The following is a 22,698-nucleotide window of genomic DNA, read 5'->3' on the forward strand; positions in this document are numbered from 1 at the left end:
AGGGTTGTACTGGTGGGTGTCAGGGGCTTCTGAGGAACTAGCACAAAGATCGGGTGTGGGGAGGATGGGAGGTGTCAGCCTGCGGATTACAGGGGGGAGGGGGTTTGGGAACTTGTGGGGTGGCAGGAAAGGGGTTAACTCACCCTTGCAACTCGTTGGAGATCGTTTGTCTTCTTCCTACATTGGCAGCCCCCTTGTCATGCTACCGACACTGACAGCTACTGCCACTGCCTCCCAGGTGGCATTGCTGACCCTGCTGCTGGTCCTCTCACCCCCCTCAGGGGGAACAGAATGCCGTGCCTCTCATCCACAGCTTCGAGAAGCCTTGTGAGGTTGCCATTCCCAAAACGAGGAGGAGGTCTGCGCGCTGCCATGTTTGTGTGTTGAATCGTGAGTGAGTGCTTAAAAGAAATTCCCTCTTGTTAGTGGCGAGGTGCTGAAGCATGAGTTGGGTGAATCAGATGGCGAGGGAGCCAGTAATATCGAGAATCTCATGGGGGCTCATTTTTCGCACTAAGTGCCGTTGAATACGGGTCACGATCTCGCCAACGCAGCTGTCGCAAAACACCTCACCAAACTCGCCCAAAACTGGATTTTGAAGTTTTTCCGTTGAATCACACCCATTACTTTTAAACAATTTGAATTCATGTGTGATTTTTCTTTTTCAAAAGGTAGATTTTGAATTGGAATTAAGTAAGTGCTAGAATGCACAAATATAAAACAAATTAACTTACAAGAGAACATCAAAACATTAATTGTAATTACGGTACTCGACTAGTAACCATGAGATTGTTGGGTGTGTCAGGAGAAGTAATTCGCCCACAGTACGGCACTAGGTACCTCAAATACCCATGAAGAGTGCTGGAGGCTGCGACATGCACGGCTTATGCAGCGTTCTTCAATGATTTGCCGCTAGAAACAAACCTCTGCAAATGTATTTCTCGCCTTGTAAATTCAATATGGTCATGCAAATTGCAAAATTGAATGCAATAAAATTAGATTAGTTATGGGCTATAAATAACCATGAAAGTTGTCAGATTGTTGTAAAAACTAAACAGGTTCACTAATGCACTTTAGGGAAGGGAACCCGTCACTTGTACTTGATCTAGACTACATGCAACTTTAGTCCCATACTATTAGGACGACTGAAGACCCTCACTGTTCCCCTTTCAGTCTTGCCCATATCTCAAGATTTAAAAAAAAATTGCTTTAACGTCGCAATATCATCTACATTTATCTAAGGAGGGTTCAAGAAGTCACACAGCTCTTCTGATCCTCTGAGACAAATATAAATGCCTGAACGTCATTCACTTGGCAATATGAAATATCCAAAGAATCAAACCAACAGTCTATTTTTACTCTAGCCCTCCAGCTGACCTATGATTTCTCCTGTCTTATCAAATTTCAGAATAGCAACCAAATACTTTCATATATATGTTTACAGCCTATCCTTTACACACCAGCCCTCTACAGTTTAGTGAAGTACAGTTGGCAGTCTTCTACTGTGTCTTCTACACACACAGGGAGGAGGTACAGACTCCGCACAGACAGTGACCCAAGCCGAGAATCGAACCCGGGACCCTGGAGTTGCAAAGCAATTGTGCTAACCACTATGCTACCGTGCTGACCAATGCCGTTACATTGTGTACCTTGTGTTGCCCTATTATGTATTTTCTTTTATTTTCATGTACTTAATGATCTGTTGAGCTGCTCGCAGAAAAATACTTTTCACTGTTCCTCGGTACACGTGACGATAAACAAATCCAATCCAATCTCCTGCACCTAACCTCATACAGGAAGAGCACTCCTGGGCCCAATCCTGAGCATGGGCAAAATGCCACATGGGCACAGCCGACCTGGAACCTTGGCGTGCCCCTGCTAGCTAGATGTGTCACCTGAGCATCCTGACAGTGCCATCTGTCAGGGTGCCAGGCTGGCAGTGCCATGATGCTTTGTGGCAGAAGCAGTGCCATGGTGCCACTCTGCCCAGATACCAACCACCCGGGGGCATCCAATCACCTGGGAGACACCCCCACACTCCACCAAGTGTTGTTCCGCCTGGTCCCCGTTTGGGGGGGGGACGAGTGTTAAACAGTGCCCGGCAGGGGTTTCCTCTGCAAAGACGGCAGTTCCCGGAGGCCAGTTAGATCTGGCATCCGCATTGTTAATGAGCAGTTAAGCTCACTTAACTATGCAAGTCTGGATTCTGCCCATTGTGGGATCTACCAGCTGCGTCCCGTCCCGATTCTGATGGGATGCGGTCAGTAAATTGCGCCCTCTATATCTGACGTCACTCCCTCCACTTTATTGGAAACTTTTAAGGCCTGTGCTAGGGGGCTGGTTATTTTTTACATGGCCAACCAAAGGCGTAGAATTCAGGAGAGCCTGCGTCAATTGGAGGCCTGTTTGCCTGATGCTGAGGAGAGGTATGGGAGGGCCCCTAACAAACAACAGTTGAAGGAGGTTAGTGCAGCACGGGTGGCCCTGGATTCCTTATTGATGCAGCAGGCTGATATAGGCGTAACATTTGCAAGGCAGAATGTACGTGTTTGGGAATAAGCTGAATAAGTACTTTGCCTGTCTGACTAAGGCAGAGTCCAGGGCCACCCCCTCTGCAATGTTCGGATGGTGGGAGACTAATGAAGACAAAGGAGATTGATGGGGTTTTTAGGGATTTTTATGCTGTGTTATGCAGATCAGATCAGTCTGGTGATGTGATGGCAGATAGGGAATGTTTTTTCTCTTCTTTTGAACTCCCTGTGACTTTGGAGGACCACCACTTAGCCCTTAATGCTCCTAATTCTCAGTACGAGATGGCTGCGTCTATAAGGGAGCTTCAACTGGACAAGGCCCTGGGGCCAAATGGTTTCGGTTTGTGAGTTTTACAGGGAGTTCAAGGATCTGCTGACGGAATCATTGGTGGGTATGTCTCACTTTTGAGGCAGGGCTGTTGCCACTAACACTTTGGGAGGCTAACATCTCCCTGATTTTGAAGACAGGTAAAGATCTGGAGGAACGTGAGTCTTACAGGCCAATCTTGCTTTTGAACATTGACTTGAAATTGTGTCTTCGGTACTGGTGAAACGGTTGGAGGGTACTCTTCTAACGATTGTTCAGGAAGATCAGACTGGGTTTATTAAGGGTTCTTCAGTAATAATGTTAGGAGATTTTTGAACATGAATCAGCCCTTTCAGAAGCGGGCCCTGAATGGACAGGTCATCTCCTTGGATGCGAAGAAAGCCTCTAACGGGTTGAGTGGAACCATCTGGTGAGATCTGGGCTGGGTGAAGATTATGTTAAATACATTCAGGTATTGTGCCATAGGTCTGTGGCAGCGATGCTCACAAATGGTTTTAGGTCAGAGAATTTTGGGGTCCAGAGAGGAAATCAGCAGGGCTGCCCCCTCCTTGTTATTTCCACTGGCCATAGAGCCTTTATCTTGTCAAGATTGTAAGACACCCTACAGATGTTGCCAATATTGCTGTCAGTTAGATTTTTAAAGGAAATTAATGAAATTATCAGTTTGTTTGTCTAGAATATGAAGAAGCCTGACTTTAAGTTTACTAAGTTCCAGCTCTCGGGGCTAAGGGGGCTGAGCATCCTGAATGTTAGGCTGTATCAACTGGCTTCTCACCTTAGGTTCATAAGGGACTGGGTTAGGAAGGACCCTGCCTCCATTTGACTTGACACTGAAACTGACCAGTCGGCTTGCCCTCTACAGATCTTGTTATTTTATGAAGACACTAAGGCTGGTACTGCTAGATGTGATAATCCTACTATTATTAATAGTATTAAAGTGTGGAGATTGGTCCGCCAATTAGAATGGAGATCTAAACTGACTTTCACTCTCTCTCCCATCCAGGGCAGCCCAGACTTCCCGCCAGATCTTATGGGCCATGGATTTGATACATGGAGTGATAGATGCATTTGTAGACTTGGAAACATGTTCAGAGATGCCTCTATGTCATCCTTTGAGCAGCAATGGCAACATTTGACATCCCGAGACAATTCTTTTTAAAGTATTTATAACTTAGAGACTTTATCCTTAATAAGACAACCTTACTTCCTGATTCCTCTATTTTCCCAGTGGAAAAAATCCTGAATTCTGTGGAGCCTAAACAGTTAATCAACAAGTTATGATACCCCGCATTCTTGATTCTGTGTTAATACATTGGGTACCCTGCAGTCTTGGGAAAAAGACTTGCAACTAACACTGATGAGGATACATAGGTAGTATATTGTATTACGCTAATAAAATTTCTGTTTGCAATAAAATGAAGGAAATTCAATTTAAGATACTGTGCCTCTTACATCTCATATTAGACAAAGGTTTGCTCTGGCTATATCCCCGATGTGCCTTAAGTGCCTGGTAGTTGAATGTGATTATATACACTGTGCATTGCCCTGTGTTTAGATTCAATCCTGTTGGTCTGGTGTTGCCAGAGAGCTGGAGAAGATCTTTGACAGAGCCTAAGAACTTCATTCTATGTTCCTAATTCTGGGTCTTCTAGGTGGGAGAGTTACTGATATTAATGACAATGATCCAAGCCGGGAATTTGGTGAAGATTGAACACTGTTGGTAATGGATGGGCTATCTCTTCTGCATACTGCTCTATTTTAAAATGTAAACAAAAACTTAATATGGTGTATAGAACATAGAACATAGAACAGTACAGCACAGAACAGGCCCTTCGGCCCTCGATGTTGTGCCGAGCAATGATCACCCTACTCAAACCCACGTATCCACCCTATACCCGTAACCCAACAACCCCCCCCCCCCCCCCCCCCCCCCCCCAACCTTACTTTTTAGGACACTACGGGCAATTTAGCATGGCCAATCCACCTAACCCGCACATCTTTGGACTGTGGGAGGAAACCGGAGCACCCGGAGGAAACCCACGCACACACGGGGAGGATGTGCAGACTCCACACAGACAGTGACCCAGCCGGGAATCGAACCTGGGACCCTGGAGCTGTGAAGCATTTATGCTAACCACCATGCTACCGTGCTGCCCTAATATATAATAGCTCACTTTTGAAAAAGTCACCCGTTCTGTTTTTAATGTGGATAAAAGTATCAATTTGGGTGTGGGTGGGGTGCTCGCACCTGTATAAGGTCACAATCTCCTGACTACCATATTTAAGTCCTGTTTTTTGGACAGCATATGTGCAAAGAATTGTCAATTTCAATTTGTTAATCACTCAATTATATTGTACCTGAATCTGACAGATTAGGCCCTCCTTGATGCTGGTGACTTAGTGTAGAGTGGGTAAATATTCTCCGCAAACAAAGCAAGAGGGAAATTGATAGGGGAGGCTGGATCCCAATATACCCAGGTCCCAGCTAAATTTCTGGCACTTCAATCCTGCTAGACTTACAATGACAGTGGACAGGTACGGCAGCAAGTTGTCAGGTCCTAAATATTTTGGTAATGCCTTAAGAATATTTCAAATCAAAGGTTAAAGAATAACAAACACAATAAAACAATCAAATGGCACAGGCCATGTTAAATTCTGAAGAAAATAGAGCTCCTTACCATGTGCTTCTTCAGCTTTGGCACAAGCTTGCTTAAAATCTGATCATGGTGTGCCTGGAACCGTTGGAGCTTTGGAAATCCAGGAATAAAAAATCCTGAAAAGAAAGTAATGAAGTTATGCATTGAATTTGTGTAAAAGCCTAACTTCAGCAATATTGTAAATGTAATGAACAAAGTTAATGCTTTCTGCAGATGATGGTATAGAAAATGGACCTCACTGCACCCATTTTCAACTCCACTGCTCTCTGGCCAGTCTTGACCACAACCCCCACCCCGACTGTCCTACTTACTTACTACTTACAGTAAGCACTTGCTACTTACTTGAGGGTTACTGCAGGTGGCCCAAAATAGATTCTTTAAAATGGGTCAACTACCTGTACAGTGCCACAGGTGCCGGCAGCTTGTCCATGTCATTTAGGGGAGTCCCAAGCCCCTATTTTGGGCAGGCATTGGGCCTACTGGTTTGGGCGCGCAGTCTGGACCACACAAATGTTCTATTTTTATACACATATTCATGCTGTAAAAACGGCCAATCCATACTTTTAAAATGAACTCAGTGCCAGGAAAATTTCTAACAATCAGTGTGTAACAGAGGAATCGTAAATTGACTTCCATTAGGGCATGAGCAGCTAATAATTTGATGCTACAAGTTCAACCTCCATTGGCTGCCCACAGGCTGTATTACATTGATATAAAATACTTGAGCAATGTGAGAAGTGTCGGGAGTAACAAACATAAACTCAACTACTTTGAAAATAATCAATAACAAATATTCCTAAGGGCAGTCACCCTTCTGCAAGATATTCAACGGAAAATATTTTCAAATGAAAAGCACAGGCAATTCAGATAAACAGAATCAAGCATGCTTACAATAAATTTCAAAATTAATTATTTGGCTTTGAGAGAGGACACACCTCATATGGAAAATTGGGAGGGGCAAAAGGCATGTATGTTCATATCTGTAAATCATTAAGCGATCGACATATTGCTTTTCTTAAGGTGAGAAGTGGGGAAAGAGGAAAAAAAGATTTTTTTTTTTGCTGGTGCAGAAATAGTAACATTTGAATGCGTAGATAGGAAATATATAGCGTAATGGACCAGTATGTCTGGATAATGTCAGCCTTGTTCTGAGTCTTACTCTCTGTACAGTCATTGGAATAACTGGTTGAAGGCACCTTTATAGCCTAACAATAATACACTAAGTTCACTCTTAATAATATTTGGATGTTGTATGTATTATGACAACAAATTTCGAAATCATCAATTCATTTGCAACAACCACTCAGAAGATGAGCCTTTCTTAAAATATTAAGAATTTTGAGACATTGAAGAAATTAATTCAATAACTTAAAGAATAACACATATCTTGGAAAAAATGATTCTTATTATGCAAAGAATGTCACAATTGTGCTGGTTACAAGTTGAGATGGTTGATAGAGTTATTATTGTTAAAAATTGTACCTGGCATTTGGGGCAAAGAGGAGTTATTTAAGTACTGCTCCTGTTGACTATTGAATTATAATTATGCTTGTGGATGAACCTTTACTAAACACCAAAATAAGCAAAATACTGGGGATGCTGGAATCTGAAACGAGAACAGAGAATGCAGGGTAACCCCAGCAAGTCTGGTAGCATCTGTAAGGAGAGAAAGCAAAGTTAAAATTTCAAGCCCATTTGTCTCTTTATCATAATTAAAGAGAGGGAGAAATGTGTTGGATAGTGAACTGCAGCTGTGAGAGATTGCAACAAGATGTAACAATCTTAAGAGCAAAAGACAGATAGCCTGGTGTGGGAGGAACACTAGTTTGGCTTCACGTGGAGTACTGTATTAATTCTTGGCACCGTCTTGAGGAAGGATGAGAAGGCCTTAGAGAAGGTGCAGAAATAATTTACGAGAATTTCAGGGAAGAGGGACCTCAGCTACAGGGATACACTGGAGAAGTTGGGTTGCTCTACTTGCAGAAGAAAAGGATGAGAGAAAATTTGAGTGTTCAAAATCATGAGTGTAGTCAGAGAAGATAGAAAGAAAGTTTTCTCACTGGTATAAGGGTCGAGAGACAAGGAGGACACAGACTTAAAGCAAATGGCAGAAGAATGAAAGGAGACTTCAGAAAAAAAATTATAGGCAGTGCGTGGCTATGATTTGTAACATGCTAAGAACGTGGTGATCGCAGATTCAATCGTGGCTTTCAAAAGGGAATTGGATACTTGAAGGAAAAAATAAATCTGAATGGTTATGGGGAAAGGACAGGGGAGTGGCAACAGCAGAGAGCTTGCATAGGTTCAATGGGCAAAATGTCCTCATTGTACTGTAACTATTCTATGATTTCATGAAACCTTACATTCATCAAGCACCTTTCACAATTTTACAGCTGTTACTGCCACTCAACCACAAGAAACCTTGACAGCATTTTCTTTATCATTCCAGTTGTCAACTAGAAATGTAAATGCTCAGACATTAAATAGTGCAGCAACAAAGGGTGGGATTTTCCAGACCTTCCTGCTGGCAGGATCTTCCAATCCCGTCGAAGGTGTCCCACTGTGGTGGGTTGCCTGGTAGCAGGGCGGGCAAGCCATACAAAATGCTGTAGATCTAGCAGGACCAGAAAATACTGCTGGCAGCCAATGGCAAGTTGCATCAATCGCCACTGCTGGAGAAGATGGGGCCGTAAAATCTCGGCCAAAGTATTTTTTAGTTTTTAAAGAGTCCAATGTAATTCCGCGGTGGGCACAATACAACAGAGGAAAGAGAACAGGAAAATGCATTCATAAATTAAAGAAATTCATACAAAGGTGCAAAATATGGCATTGAGCAGACTTTGAAATCGGGGCGAACAGATAGGCAGCCATTAAAATATTTTAATTAAGGTCATTTAAAATCCTGATGTAATTTTGAACTTCTATTGGGCACAGTGAAACTATGTATTCAGTGGTCTAACCAATGGTCCTCCCCACAAGGATTACCTGTCACCTGAAGGATCCAGTAGACTAAGGATTAAATTGGGGCTGAATACATTACTGTCCGCCAGTGATGTAAGAAGGCACCTGCCCCAGAGCTCAGGTCAGCAGTGTAGGTCCCTTGGGACCAAGCAGAAGGACACCCAGGAGGGGACTCCCAGGTAATCAGAGGCCCCTGGTGGCCAGGGATAGTGTAGGTTTGCCCCCATGCCTTCCCCTGGAACGTGGGCACCTTGCACTGTCAAGCTGGCACTTTGGCACTGCCACCCTGGCATGTTTGTGTGGACCAATACTAAATAACGAGGGAGCAACGTGTAAAGACAGGTCATCTATGTACATGGCTCTGTAATGTTAACAATGGGCAGAATCCAACCAAAACATTTATTTTTTTCCCCCCTAAATTTAGAGTACCCAACTATTTTTTTTCCAATTAAGGGGCAATTTAGTCAGCCAATTCACCTAGCCTGCAGAACTTTGGGTTGTGGGGGTGAAACCTACGCAGACAATGTGCAAACTTCACAGTGACAGTGACCCAGGGCTGGGTTTGAACCCAGGGCCTCAGACAGCAGTGATAGCCACTGCGCTACCGAGCCACCACCAACCAAAACATTTCTAAGTATCATTTTGGGCGGGTTTGACAAGGTGTCCCTCATCAGCTTTTCGGGCGAGACCCACACTGCTATTCACCCACACTGAGGGAGCGATCTACCGGCCACCTCGCGCCCCAATGGGAGATCAACTTGGCCAGTATATGCCAGGTGTAGCCTCCCGCAGACTTCCCAACAGCCACGGTGCCTTGCAGGATCTACCCAAGTCCTGTGACGCGTTGGGATCAAGAATCCTGCTCAAGGCCTACTTACCCCCCATGGGGTAAGTACCCCCCACGCAGCTGGGCACCGTTCAGTACTAGTCCATACAAATGTGTACCAGGCAGAAGGACACCCTGGGGGGATCTCCCAGGCCATTGGAGGCCCCTGGATGGTCTGCCCCTGACCTTCCCACCTTGGCACTGTCAGGCTGGCACTTTAGTACTGCCACCCTGGCACGTTTGTGTGGACCAATACTAATACCCAGTCAAGGCCACGCTGGGGCAGCCATTAGTTCCCAAATTAGCCTAATGGATCATTTAATAATGCTGATCTGTATCTTGCCTCACTGGCAAGATACGGATCGCGATGTCTCGTGAGGTTCTGTTGAATCGTGGAAGATGTCTCAAGCGTGGCGAATCGCATGGGGGGTCACTAACTCGGGCACGTTGAGGCCGGTAAATCGAGCCCAAAGACGCCTTGCTAACTTCTACAAGAACATTTAATGGTGGGGATTTCCAGTGGCAGCCATAGAGTGAGTGATCGTACACGTCCCGAAAGACATGCTGTTAGGCAATATGAACATTCTGAATTCTCCCTCAGTGTACCCGAACAGGCGCTGGAATGTGGCGACTAGGGGATTTTCACAATAACTTCATTGCAGTGTTAATGTAAGCCTACTTATGACAATAAAGATTATTATTTGGTGGCTCCTGCTCGAGGAGGATTTTTTTTTGTCCTTCCTCACTTAAACTGTGTGGTGTTGGATGGCAGAAGGTACATGAGCACTGAGGGAAGTTAAAATTCCTCTGGTGGAGCTGGTTTATGGCTCAGCAGACAAGAAGTGCAACAAGAAAGAGGCAGCAGCTCGAGCAAGAGGGTATTTGTGGTGTGATACAGGAGAAGATTGAGGAGAGTAGGGGGCACTGCCCACCCAGTGGTCGACGGAGCAGCTGGTGGAATTCCTCAACAGCAAGTTCCAGCGACAGAGGAAGGAGGCCTTAGAGGACCTGACTAAGGTGGTGTAGCCGCTTCGGGCGACGATCGGGTGTGTGGAGCGGAGGCAGGAGACACAGGGCCTTGTGATCCAAAAGAGGGAGGGGTTGGTGGTGGAGCATGAGGATCAGTTGACCTCGCTGGAGGCGGAGATATGGATGGTGATGAGTGTTGTGTTATACTTCTTCACGTAGCATAAGCTTCTTCCTTGATGTATATTCTGACAACGGAAGGTTCAGACTTGGAGATAGGTTTAACACACTTATTGAACAGTTAACAATTCTCCAACTTCGGTTCAACTCTCCTGTTAATCTAACTATAGTAACTCAATCTAACTAACCAGTCTGCTCTAATCCATGCGGTGGGTGTGATGCTTCCTGATCTGCCCCTGTCTCTCTGAGTGTCGCCTGTGGAAAGAAAAAGAGCATGTGTGCCCTGTCCTGTTATATGGGTAGCTCCCTTGTGGTAGTGTCACCCCTGGGTGTGTCTTGACTGCTCATTGGTCGTCTCCTATGTTATTGGCCTATTGGTTGAATGTCTGTGTGTCATGATGCCTCTGGTGCTCCCTCTAGTGTTTATTTACTTCTAGTGTATTTACATTAACCCCTGGGTTGGAGTTCCGAAGGTTGGAGGAGGAGAAGGTACAGGGGTTGGGGCCCCGATTGGGTTGAGGGATGTGATGGACGGTGTAGGCTAGATGCAGGCAGGGAAGGGCCCGGGAGCGGATGGGTTCCCAGCCATCCGCTTACAAGAAGTTTGGTGCAGAGCTGGGGCCCCTGCTAGTGGCGATGCATAATGAGGCGAGGGGAAGAGGGGAGCTTCCCCCCACATTTTCCCACGCATTCATTTTGCTGATTTTAAAGAAAGATAATGCCCGGAGCAGTGTGGGACGTAACATCCAGTTTTGTTGCTAAATGTGGATGTGAAGTTAATGAAGGTGTTAGCGTCGTGGATAGACGACTGCATGCAGGGGATGATAGGGTAGGACCAGACGGGGTTTGTGAAGGGGCGGCAGCAGTCGGCATATGTGTGCATGTTGCTCAATGTCATTATGATGCCCTTGGAGGACTAGAAGGAAGAAGTAGCGGTGGCAATGGGTACGTAGAAGGCTTTTGATCGGGTGGAGTGAACAGATTTGTTGGAGGTGCTACGTCGGTTCAGGTTAGGCTAGGGTTTTGTGGATTGGATTCGGCTGCTGTATAGGAAGCTGATGACTAGTGTCTGGACGAATAGGACAAGTTCAGGGTACTTCGGGCTGCATCAGAGGACTAGGCGGGGGTGCCTGCTCTCCCCATTGCTTTTTGCTCTGACGACAGAGCAGTTGCGATGGCACTTAGGGCGTTTAGGGGATGGACAGCGATTAAGTGAGATGGGGTCAAGCACAGGGTCTTGTTGTAAACGGATGATTTCTGTTACACATTTCGGACCTGGTGGGCAGCTTTGATAGGATCATGGAGATCCTGAGGGAATTTGGTCGTTTTTTTGGGGCATTGCCGAGTTTAATGAACTATTACTGGGTGGAGAATATCGCAATGGTCAGGAAATGGACAGGAGAGGAGGGATTGGTTTGGGGTGGATGGAGGTGGCATTGTGTAGGGGGACGGGATTAAGGGCACTGTCGTTGGCAACCTTCCGTTTTCACTGGTCCGGTATTCCTGAGCCCGGTGGTGGTCTCAGTATTGTAAGTATGGAACCAGTGCAGGCAACACTTCAGGTTGGAGGGCAAATCGCTGTGGGCGCTGATAAGTGACAATCATAGGTTTGTGCCGGAGGGGCTGGATGCGAGGTTCCGAGGTTCACGGCAGGAGGGGACAGAGTACTTCAGCGACTTGTTTATGCGGGACAAGTTTGCAGAACTGGAAGAGTTGGAGGAAACGTATGAGTAACCTAAGGGGAATGGCTTCAGATACCTGCAGGTGGGTGACTTTGTGAGGAGAGGTGCACTCTTCCCGGGGCTGCCCCCTCTGGTGCAGCAAGGTAAGCTGTTGTCCGAGGATGATATTGGCGAGGGGGAGAGTGTCAGAAATTTATGGAGTGTTGATGGAGCTACAATGGACGAGATCAAGTGCAAATGGGAGGAGGAGTTGGGTGGGGAGGTGAGGGCCAGGACGTGGAAGGAAGCCCTACGGAGGGTGACTGCGTCCTCATCGTGTGCAAGGTTAAGCCTCATCCAGTTTAAGGTGGTGCATAGTGCCCACATGACGGTCCCGAGGATGAGTCAGTTATTTGCAGGGATGGAGGATTGGTATGGGAGGTGTACGGGAGGCCCACAAATCACCTCCATGTGTTCTGGGCATGTCCAAAGTTGAAGGGGTTCTGGCAGGAGTTTTTGGATGTCATGTTCGGGAATCTGGGTGTAGGGGTGGCTCCGAGTCCGGAGGTGGCGATATTGCGAGTGTCGGAAGACCTGGGAGTCCAGGGGGCAAGAGAGGCCGATGTCTTGGTCTTTGCCTCCCTGGTAGCCCAGAGATGGATATTGTTGGAATGGAGGAACTCGGGGCCCCTGAAACCGGGGTGTAGGTGAGTGACCTGGCAGAGTTTCTCAGGTTAGAAAAAATAAAGTTCTCCTTGAGGGGTTCTGTGGAGGGGTTTGCCTGGAGGTGGCAGCTGTTTATCGACTTCTTCGAGGAAAGTTAAGGAGCGGGATTCTCCGGTCTCCGACGCCGAAATCGCTTTTGGCGATCGGCCAAAGAATCCACGTTGGCGCCGAAATTGGGGGCGGCACCGCTTTTGCGATGGTCTGCCCCCTCCAAAACCGCACACCATATGGACGGCATCAGGACGTTACCCGAGGCCCTCCCCCCAATCCTCCGCCCCTGACGGGACGAGTTCCTGACGGCGTGGGTCTCTCATGCTATTTTCTGTCGGGAACTCGACGTGGTGGCTGCGGACTGAGTCCAGCGCCGCCACAGTCAGGGGAGAGCCGATACGTGGGCACGGGGGCCTTTGTCAGGGGCTGGGTCACTGTTGGGGGGTGGTCCAGGGGTGGTGAGCCTGGCCAAAGGGGTGCACTATTTGGCAGGCTGGGTCCGTGCGGGGCCAGCGCCATGTTGCCAATGTGCATGCACAGCCACGGAACCGTATCGGCAGCTAGCATGCCCGCTAGCCTCCCACCACACGGGGATGGGGGCCGTTTTGCCCAGTTTTTTCTGTCGTAAAAGACCACCGTTCCCACGCGCCGGCGTCAGCACTTATTCTCAGAATCGGAGAATACTTCCCGTTGTCAGCAGTGGGGGAGGGGGAGGGGGAGATTGCCCTTAATTGGCCTCAATTGTCTTTGCGCCAAGTCTGGGCAGGTTCTGCAATCCGCCATCAGGAACGGGCCGGTTAGATTTCGTACCGGCGCGGAACCCTATTTCAGCCTCTCCGCCGATTTAACCGCCGCACACGGATCAGCACCAGGCAACACGCGGTAGTTAAATCACGTCCAATAGCTTTTTCTTAAAAAAACACAAACTACATTGGGCATGTCTTTGGTAGAGCTACGCTCTGGAATGCTATTAAATATTCATAAATATATACTCTTGTAAAGTGTGACAATCGTGGCTGAAAGGCGATAGTGTATGTATTAGAAACACAGTATTAAATAACAACATGATACCATGTGGACCTTTATTAAAATTGTGACAGTTAAATTTATCCAAGCTCATTAGGTGGAGATCTTTGCCAAAATATTCCCTGCTAATATTACCAGGAACCTGGCAAACCTGATACACCTTGATATATGGTTTAGATTCTCCAGCATCCGTTATCCCGAAATACTGAGAATGTATTTGAATAGAATGGGGAAAAAATCTAATCTAAATAATAAATTGATTTCCTGGAATAATATCAAACTTATTAATGAACCTCCAGATTGACTGCATTTCTTTGTTTACAGCTTTCCAGAAGATTGGATCGGATGCTCTTTAATGCTTCTTCTGTTCATACTGGTGCATAGGAGTATTCTATTTTAACCAGAGCATTTCTTAGACCTTAACTGGTGCCTGTAGTAAACATATTTCACTTTTTTCTCTCTCATTGGTTAAGGAAGTATATGCTTTTTTTTTGTGCTTTCTAATTAGTTAGATTCAACTAATGTAATTTCACCAATCATAAAGGTACAAAATCTTTCCACAACCATTCTTTAATAATCACAATAATCTTTATTATTGTCACAACTAGGCTTACATTAACACTGTAATGAAGTTAATGTGAAAAGCCCCTAGTTGTCACACTCCGGCGTCTGTCCGGGTACACGGAGGGAGAATTTAGAAGTCCAATTCACCTAACAAGCATGGGCGACCCCCCGCAGGGTCGGAGAAACGCCCGGGGCCGCCGAAAATCCCGCCCCTGCCATAGCAGAAATTCTCCGCCACCCAGGAATTGGCGGGGGCGGGAATCACGCCGCGCTGATCGCCGAGCCCCCTGCGGCGATTCTCCGGCCCGCGATGGGCTGAAGTCCCGCCGCTGGGAGGCCTCTCCCGCCGCCGTGGTTTGAACCACCTCTGGTGGCGGCGGGATCGGCAGCGCGAGCGGACCCCCGGGGTCCTGGGGGGGGGGGGGGGGGGGGCGCGGGGTGATTGGACCCCGGGGGTTGCCCCCATGATGGCCAGGCCCACCGATCGGCGGGCGGGACAGTGCCGTGGGGGAACTCTTTTTCTTCCGCTGCCACGGCCTCCACCATGACGGAGGCGGAAGAGAATCCCCCAGCGCGCATGCGCCAGTGGTGACGTCAGCGGCAGCTGACGCACTGGCGCATGCGCGAACCAGCGAAGGCCTTTTGGCCAGCCCCGGTGCCGGGCGTCGAAGGCCGCTGGAGCCGGTTTGGGCGCCAGTCGGTGTGGTGCCAACCGCTCCGGCGCGGGCCTAGCCCCTCAATGTGAGGGCTTGGCCCCTAAAGGTGCGGAGAATTCCGCACCTTTGGGGAGGCCCGACGCCGGAGTGGTTGGCGCCACTCCGCTATGCCGGGACCCCCCGCCCCGCCGGGTAGGGGAGAATTTCGCCCCATGTCTTTCGGGACTTGTTGGAGGAAACCAGAGCATCCAGAGGAAACCCACTCAGACACGGGGAGAACGTGCAGACACCGCACAGACAGTAACAGAAGCCTGTATCGAACCCGGGTCCTTGGTGCTGTGAAACAACAGTGCTAACCACTGTGCTACCGTGCCGCCACATTGTGCCCCCCCCCCCCAGTGCCCACTCAGTGATCTTCGACTTTCTTCAAGCTTCCGTGCTCTGCCACTACATCTAGGTGTGTCCCCAGGATGTACATCAGAAGTGGGGGCAGCCTTTTGCTTCTCACACCCTGTGGCCTTTGGTGCCCTTAACGGGCGTTCCCTGAAGGGCTTGGAGCTGGAGGGTCCCTCTGACTTGCTAGTGTCATTGGCAACGCCGTGGCACCCTGTTCTTCCCACTGACCATGAGATGCGCCGGTATGAGAGGGGGGGTTCGGGTGAGGTGAAGTTCACTGTTATCTCCTAAGTGGAAGGCACCAGGTGGGGCTCCATTGTTTCCTCCTCTTGGACGGTGCCCATAGAGCCCTGGAGTTCTCCATGGAGAGGCAGCTGGAATGAGGCCAGAGGGGGTGTGGGAATGGCATATAATTCCAGCCCATGGCTGTCTTTGTTTCTCCTTTTCTGCTATGTTGTTTATCCTCCATCATTTCCTTTATTGTGTTTTGTCTATCACATATCCTGTCTAATGTACCCATTTGATACTGCTTTCTGTTCTCCATTATGCCTTAAATTCAGTACTCATTTTGCTTCAAATTCCCTGATTTCTTTGGCTTCCTTTTTGGCTTGGCCATACTGCTCTCATGTCCAGCTTTACTCTTCCTGTGCCCTCCCACTTCTTCTGTCCTCGTCTTCCTTTATGGAAACTTTTCCTGAGGATTGCTGTTGGCCCTCACCCTTTCACACCTTGACATTCTGGAGTGCAGCCTGTCCCTTCCACACTGCAACTTCATGTGTTCCCCACTAATCTCTTGTTTGGGATTCTCTGTTGCGAGTCCGCCCCGCTACTGCTGCTAGCAAGGACGGAGAATTTGGCACTCGGCCAAATCTCCCATTCGCTGTTGTGGGACGGGAGAATCCCGCTGCCCCGGTGTAAAAACTCAAGTGTTGCACTCCTAAGTTTCCTGAAAAAAATACAAGGCGATTCACTTACCTTCAGGGGGTAGCAGGGACCTGGAGTGCTTCACGCAGCTTTGGCTGCGGATACGGGCCCTCGTACTTCCGGTTCCGAGTCCGCGCATGCACATGGCGGTGGACTCCAGCGGCCGCGCGAGCGCTATGGCGGACTCGGACCGTGGAGGCAGATCCCCAAATCGGCTGCGCGCCCCAGCATCGGACCAGCCCAATCTGTGTCCCGGCTGCCCATAAGGCCGACCCCCGGTGCCCGATCTCCCTGCCCCACACCAGGGCGGCCACAGTCCGCAGCCGCCACGCAAGAATACCAACAGGCCATACCATGTTAGTTCCACGCCGTCAAGAACTCGGCCGGTCAGGAGTGGAGTATCGCTGGGCGGGCCTCTGGCAATGGCCCTCCTACCGCGTGGCGTAAATCACGGATGTGGGGATATTTGGGGCCCGGAGAATTGCTGGAGCGGCGCTGTTTTCCCTCTTCAGCTCTCAATTCCTTTGTCTCTGTGCCAATCCTCCCAAGAATTGCACCTTCTCTTTTTTCCTGTACCCTTCATTTACAATTCCATACCCTCTATTCCTCACCTCCACCATGTTTTCCCTTAGCTGTCTCCGTTTGACACTTTGTGAATTGAAATTATATGGGAATTCGACTGGCAACCAGCATTTAAAATATGTGTAGGTAAGAGTCAACAAATGTACAGTTAAGGTTGAGCTGGAAGTGAAGGTGGAGAGCGAGAGGTGTAGGGCAGGATTTTCCAGCCCCGCCTACTGCTGGGATCGTCCGGTCCTGCCAAAAGTTAATGGACATTTGGCTGGCCATCCGAATCTCCTGCAGCAGGTCTCACCACAACGGGAACCAGAAAATCCCAGCTCTAGAAGTGGGCTGGGGAGTGAAAGTGGAGGTTGAGCGAATTTTAAAAGCATTGAGAATGGGCCTCAAACAGGCAATGGGAGTGGATGCTGGAAGCTTGGTGTTGCCAGCAGAGGAACAGAAACTGGATGGAAAGAATGGGAGCACAAAGAAATAAGGCCAGAGGCTACCGAGCACAGGGGCTCGGTGACAGGGATAGGGATTTGCCACAGTACTACCAGTGGTGCAATGCTTGCAACTAGGGCATGACATGTAAATATTTATACAGTGGCCAGAATCATGTGCTGCCATCAGCATCAGAAAACAAGACTTGCTGGCGCACTTAAATGTGTGAGGGGCAAAATATCAGCTTCCCGACAGCAAGATAGAAGTTGGGAATTACGGTTGCATGGAAATGAAGGTGGATCGAGCTTTCAGATGGCAAGTGGTGGGAATTTATTTGTAATGCATTAGCATGTTATGCGTATTCATTAACACGCCATTTCACCTGATTAAATGGCATCTTTGTAGTTAACTCTCTGGCTAATAAGAAACACATGTCTTCATATTTACGACTGATTCAAGGTGGCATGCAGCAGGCGAGGTAGTCTTCCTGGTGAATTTGGGCTGTGCAGGAGCTTTGTTGGACCATGGGAGAGTAGGTATTGATGCACGAAGATGGGTTGCTGGCAGTGCAAAGGGAATTGGGGCATGGTTTACTGAGGAAGGGTGGGTGTTTCATGGCAAACCTACAAGAGTTTGTGGAGACAGAGGTGTAAACTGGACAGCGCAGGGAAGCTCAATATTTGCAGATAGAACATAAAGCTTAATTGTGAAGAGATCCATGGTTATAGAAGGAAGTCCAACGCTGAAGTCCTGAGAGTTGAGAGTAACAGAGGGCAGCTGAAGAGTGATGCAGGAAAATCAAAGGTGGCTGAGGGAGAATGGCTTCAAGCTCCAGGGTCAATATGGGAGTTTCCAGTGACACAGCTATGACAGCAGAGGGAAGTCTCCAGAGTACGTGCCGAGAATCTAGATGTCCATGGAGGGGATGGGTGAAGACGAGGATGGGGCGGATTCTAAGTATACAGGCCGGGATTCTCTAAAATCGCGGCTAAGTGTTCATGTTGGCGTCAACGGGCCTCTTACCCCAGCGATTCTGTAGCCCACAGGGGGCCAGCACGCGCCGGAGAGCTCTGCGCTGTTCCAGCTGCTGTACGCGGCCCTGCACTGCTGGCCGTGGACACGGGCGCCGGCCGCTTCAGCGTTGACGCCGCGTAACTTGCCGAAGCCACACAGGGGCCCAGCACGGAAGGTGGTAGCCCCTGATCGCGGGCCTGGCCGTTGTGGAGGCCCCCCCACCCCCCTGGAGACTGAACCCCCTGCCCCCAACCAGGACGGCCCCACAACCGCGACGCCGAGCACCCGCCGGGTGGAACAATACGTGAACCACGCCGGCGGGAACTCGGCTGGTCGACCACGGAGAATCGCAATGGGGGCCTCTTTCAACGGCCCCCAACCGGCGCTGCGTTTGCCGTTGATTCTCCGGTCGCAGGAGAATCGTGTCCCGGCGTCGGACCCGATCGCGGGTCTGAGGCCCCATTCTCCGATCCCGCGCCAAGCACCATTTCGGCGCGGAGAGTCCCGGCCACAGTTTCTCATTGGTCAAACTTCTCAGGTCAGGTGGGCCTTAGAATCATTGAAAGGTTACAGCACAGAACAAGACGCCCTGACCATTGATTCTGTGAGGTAACGGTGAAGTCGCAAACTTCTTGCCCGTCCCCACCACACAACTGGTGCAGGCACTTCCGAGAATATCTAAAAGGCTGGCCATTGCACAATTGTGCTTGGCCAGCTCTCGCACCTATGAACAGAAATCTCACCTACTTCCAGTCCTGCCGTCCGGACACTTGATGATATAAGTTTCTGGTCTATATCTATCTCTTTGCCTGCTACAACCAATCAATAGTAAAACCAAAATACAAAGCAACTATTGAATTTTAGGATAATGGAAGGCTGCATAAAACAATTTCCTCTTCTAATAGTGAACAACTGCATCTAGAATCTAATCACAAAGTTCTCAAAAACCTGAATTTGTAGAGCACCTTTAATGCTACTAAACATCCCAAGGTTATTGAAGGAATTAATTTCAGAGCTTAAGACTTAGGCAGCTCAAAGCATGACCATCAATAATTAAAATCGGGGATGAACAACAGCTGAGAATTTGAGATGTGCAGAGGTTTCAAAGGTTTGTAGAGCTGGAAGAAGTTACAGAGATTGAGAGGGATGGGGATGAAGAGGGAATTCAAATTAATGGGAATTTTTAAAAATTGAGGCATTTCTGGAAAGGGAGTTACTATCGGTCTAAAGGTAGTAAAGGAATGGATGAAGATTTTCAGCAGAAAAGCTGAGACAGAAATGCAAATAGACATTGTTCGGAAAATGGAAGTGAGCTGTCTTAATGAGGAAGTGGGTCTCGGGTTGGAATCCCAGCTCATAGTGAAGAGGATGGCAACGTTGTGAACTACCTGTTTCGTCCTCAGACAATGGCCAGGTGAGAGATGAGGCTGGTGGTTGGGAATGGAGTTTGTGGTGCAGACTAAAGACAATGGGTGGAATTTTCCCAAAAATGACTAAGTGTCACTTTGGGCATGAGAAGTGCTTCCTGCTGTGAAAAAGAGGACGTTAAAACACTCAGCTGCTTTTGATGTAGTGATAAGCTGTCAATCATAGCAAGAATGTTTATAAACAATGGGCACGATGGGCAGCACGGTGGCCTAGTGGTTAGCACAACCGCCTCACGGCGCTGAGGTCCCAGGTTCGATCCGGCTCTGGGTCACTGTCTGTGTGGAGTTTGCACATTCTCCCCGTGTCTGCGTGGGTTTCACCCCCACAACCCAAAAATGTGCAGAGTAGGTGGATTGGCCACGCTAAATTGCCCCTTAATTGGAAAAAATAATTGGGTAATCTAAATAAAAAAAAAAACAAAAAAACAATGGGCACGATTCTCCGGAACAATTTCTAAGTGCCGTAGTGAGTGGGAATTGCTGCATGTTTCCCGGCATTTGGCAGGCAACACTATTCAACGTTAATTGACCCACTTAATGAGGCCTCACAGGCTTTCCGCCCCGAATGCTGGCTCGCAAGCTGATTTTCCGTGACCGCACTCGCCAGTTCCCCACTAACAGGTTTGAGCAGCACTTAGGCTGCACTTGCTCAGCCAACCCCAGCCAGCTCACAACAATGGCGCTGAGGAGAATGGCCCCAAGATTTGTGGATGCTGACCTGGGGAAGCTCCTGAACGCGATGGAGACCAGGAGGGATGTCCTGGTCCCCCAAGGGTCCTGGAGGGTGAGCCACAAGGCAGCCAGTGCTGACTGGGACGAGGTGGCGGCAGCAGTCAGCTTGGGCAGTGTGACCAGGAGGACTGGCCTCCAGTGTCGGAAGAAGGTCAACGACGTACACCGGCAGCCAGAGTGAGTAGACACTAACGTCCCACACCACCAAGGAAGCATCTCCCCAGGCGACCCCTAACCCTCCCTCCATCCCCCTCCACCCACCCCTCCAACCTTCCTCGACCCCAACCCTCCCTTCACCCCACCGTAAACCATGCATGTGGCTAACGATACCCTCTCTGTGTCCCGTCAGAAAAACCTCTCCTACAATCGGCGGGAGAGGGCCAAGACTGGCGGTGCGATGCCGGACTTAATCCTCACTTCCTTTGAGGAGCGGGCCCTGGTGGTGTCCGGTGTGGCTGAGGACAGGGCAGTGACACATGCGGAGGCTGGCGGAATCTGCAGAGGTGAGGAACCAGCGGGCTACACCCAGAGGACCTGTCAAACGTGAGTAGTGATTGTCTTACTGACTGGCACAGAGTTTCCTGGAGCTGATGGAGACATTAGGGAGCGGCTGGGATGTTCAGAGGGAGATGTCAGCTTAACTCCAGCAGATCCATAGCCAATTGGATGAGTCCCACATGCTACAGGCGCAGGAGACGGCGCCGGCAATGAGTGGCACCAAGGCCAACACTGCCAGGGTGAAGACTGCAGTGGAGAGCCTGGTGCACGACGTTGCTGCCATGAGTGAAGGTGTCCAAGGCGTCGCTCAGACAGCGACGACCATGGCTGAAGGTCTTGGCAGTATGTCCACCACTGGAGGATGTCACCCAGTACCAGGCTGACCTTGATCGGGTTCTACAGGACAGGTCCTGCTCTCATATGGGAATAGCTGAGGTGCTGCAGAGCTTGTCCCAGTCGCAGGTGGGCATGGCTGAGGCACTGCAGAGCATGGCTGGGTCACTGGGGGGTGTGTCCCAGTCACTGAGGGGGCATTGCCGAGGGCGTCGACATGATGGTGCAAGACTATGGGGAACCGCCGGGGCTAGCAGAGCCAGATGATGCAGCTGTCTACCTCCAGTGATATGCACCCTGATGTCTTTGTGTCACTGGAATGGCTGTTGGGAAGAAGAGCTGAAATTATTGGTTTCTGTTAAGGTCGTGTGGTTAATTATTTTTTTAACATGTCAAACAGGGAACAATGGTTGACTGCACGATCTGGTGATCCCAATGGGAAACAGCTTTTATAAGGAACACAGGATAAAAGCAAATTACTGCGGATGCTGGAATCTGAAACAAAAGAGAAAATGCTGGAAAATCTCACCAGGTCTGGCAGCATCTGGAGGGAGAGAAAAGAGCTAACGTTTTGAGTCCGATGACTCTTTGTCAGCTAGGATGAATGTTGGTCAGGACTCCAGCAGAAATTTCTGCTCTTCTTTGATCAGTGCTGTGGGATATTTTACATTCATGTCAGCAGACAGGTGGGGCCTCAGTTTTACAACCCATTTAACTAGCTGCCAACAATGCAGCCTCAATACTGCACTGAAATGTCAGCCTACATTAAGTCAATATTGGGCTTGAACCCATCTGTTTGAAAGATTCCAATGCTGACTCAGAAAACAAAAAAGGGACACTTCCTTACATTTCATGCTGAAGACTTTTAACATTTGCAATAATTACTGAGAAGTAACGGTGAACATCACAAATGTCCAGTAATTCATCAGGAAGTTAAAGTGTTGATAACATTCATCATTCTGTCAAACTGCTAAGGTGCTTACCATGCATCGCATGTTTCTGATCAGTCAGTAATTGAGATAGCGCCCAGAATGCATCCTCTTCATTCAAATACATTAGTAGAATGGCTGCGATCTGGCTCATTCCTTGACAATAACTCACCTCCTGTGAAGAGAAGGATGATTAATTTCTTACTCATATATATTTGTATTATACTGTATCTGATATTGCCCTGGGAAGCAAGTAATGAATTATAAACTGGATGAGATAGAGAATTAAAAAAAAATCTATTGCTTACACGAAAAAGGTATGTAAATCTTTAACCTTATCAAAATAAGCGATAGTTAACATATAAAT

The 22,698-nt window shown here is 48.5% G+C and overlaps 1 protein-coding gene across 5 annotated transcripts in view; it reads right to left on the minus strand.

Annotated features, from left to right (window-relative positions):
- LOC119971897 (ecotropic viral integration site 5 protein homolog) overlaps window positions 1-22,698 on the minus strand; it is a 377,542-nt gene that overhangs the window by 105,355 nt on the left and 249,489 nt on the right. For all 5 annotated transcript variants that reach the window (XM_038808185.1, XM_038808183.1, XM_038808182.1 and 2 more), the window contains 2 exons: window positions 22,386-22,506; window positions 5,538-5,632 (listed from right to left, as the gene is read on the minus strand). In XM_038808185.1, the coding sequence (XP_038664113.1) occupies window positions 5,538-5,632; window positions 22,386-22,506 (216 nt within the window). The remainder of the gene's footprint in view (window positions 1-5,537; window positions 5,633-22,385; window positions 22,507-22,698) is intronic.

Source organism: Scyliorhinus canicula, chromosome 9 (assembly GCF_902713615.1).
Source record: "Scyliorhinus canicula chromosome 9, sScyCan1.1, whole genome shotgun sequence".
Taxonomy (NCBI): Eukaryota; Metazoa; Chordata; class Chondrichthyes; order Carcharhiniformes; family Scyliorhinidae; genus Scyliorhinus; species Scyliorhinus canicula.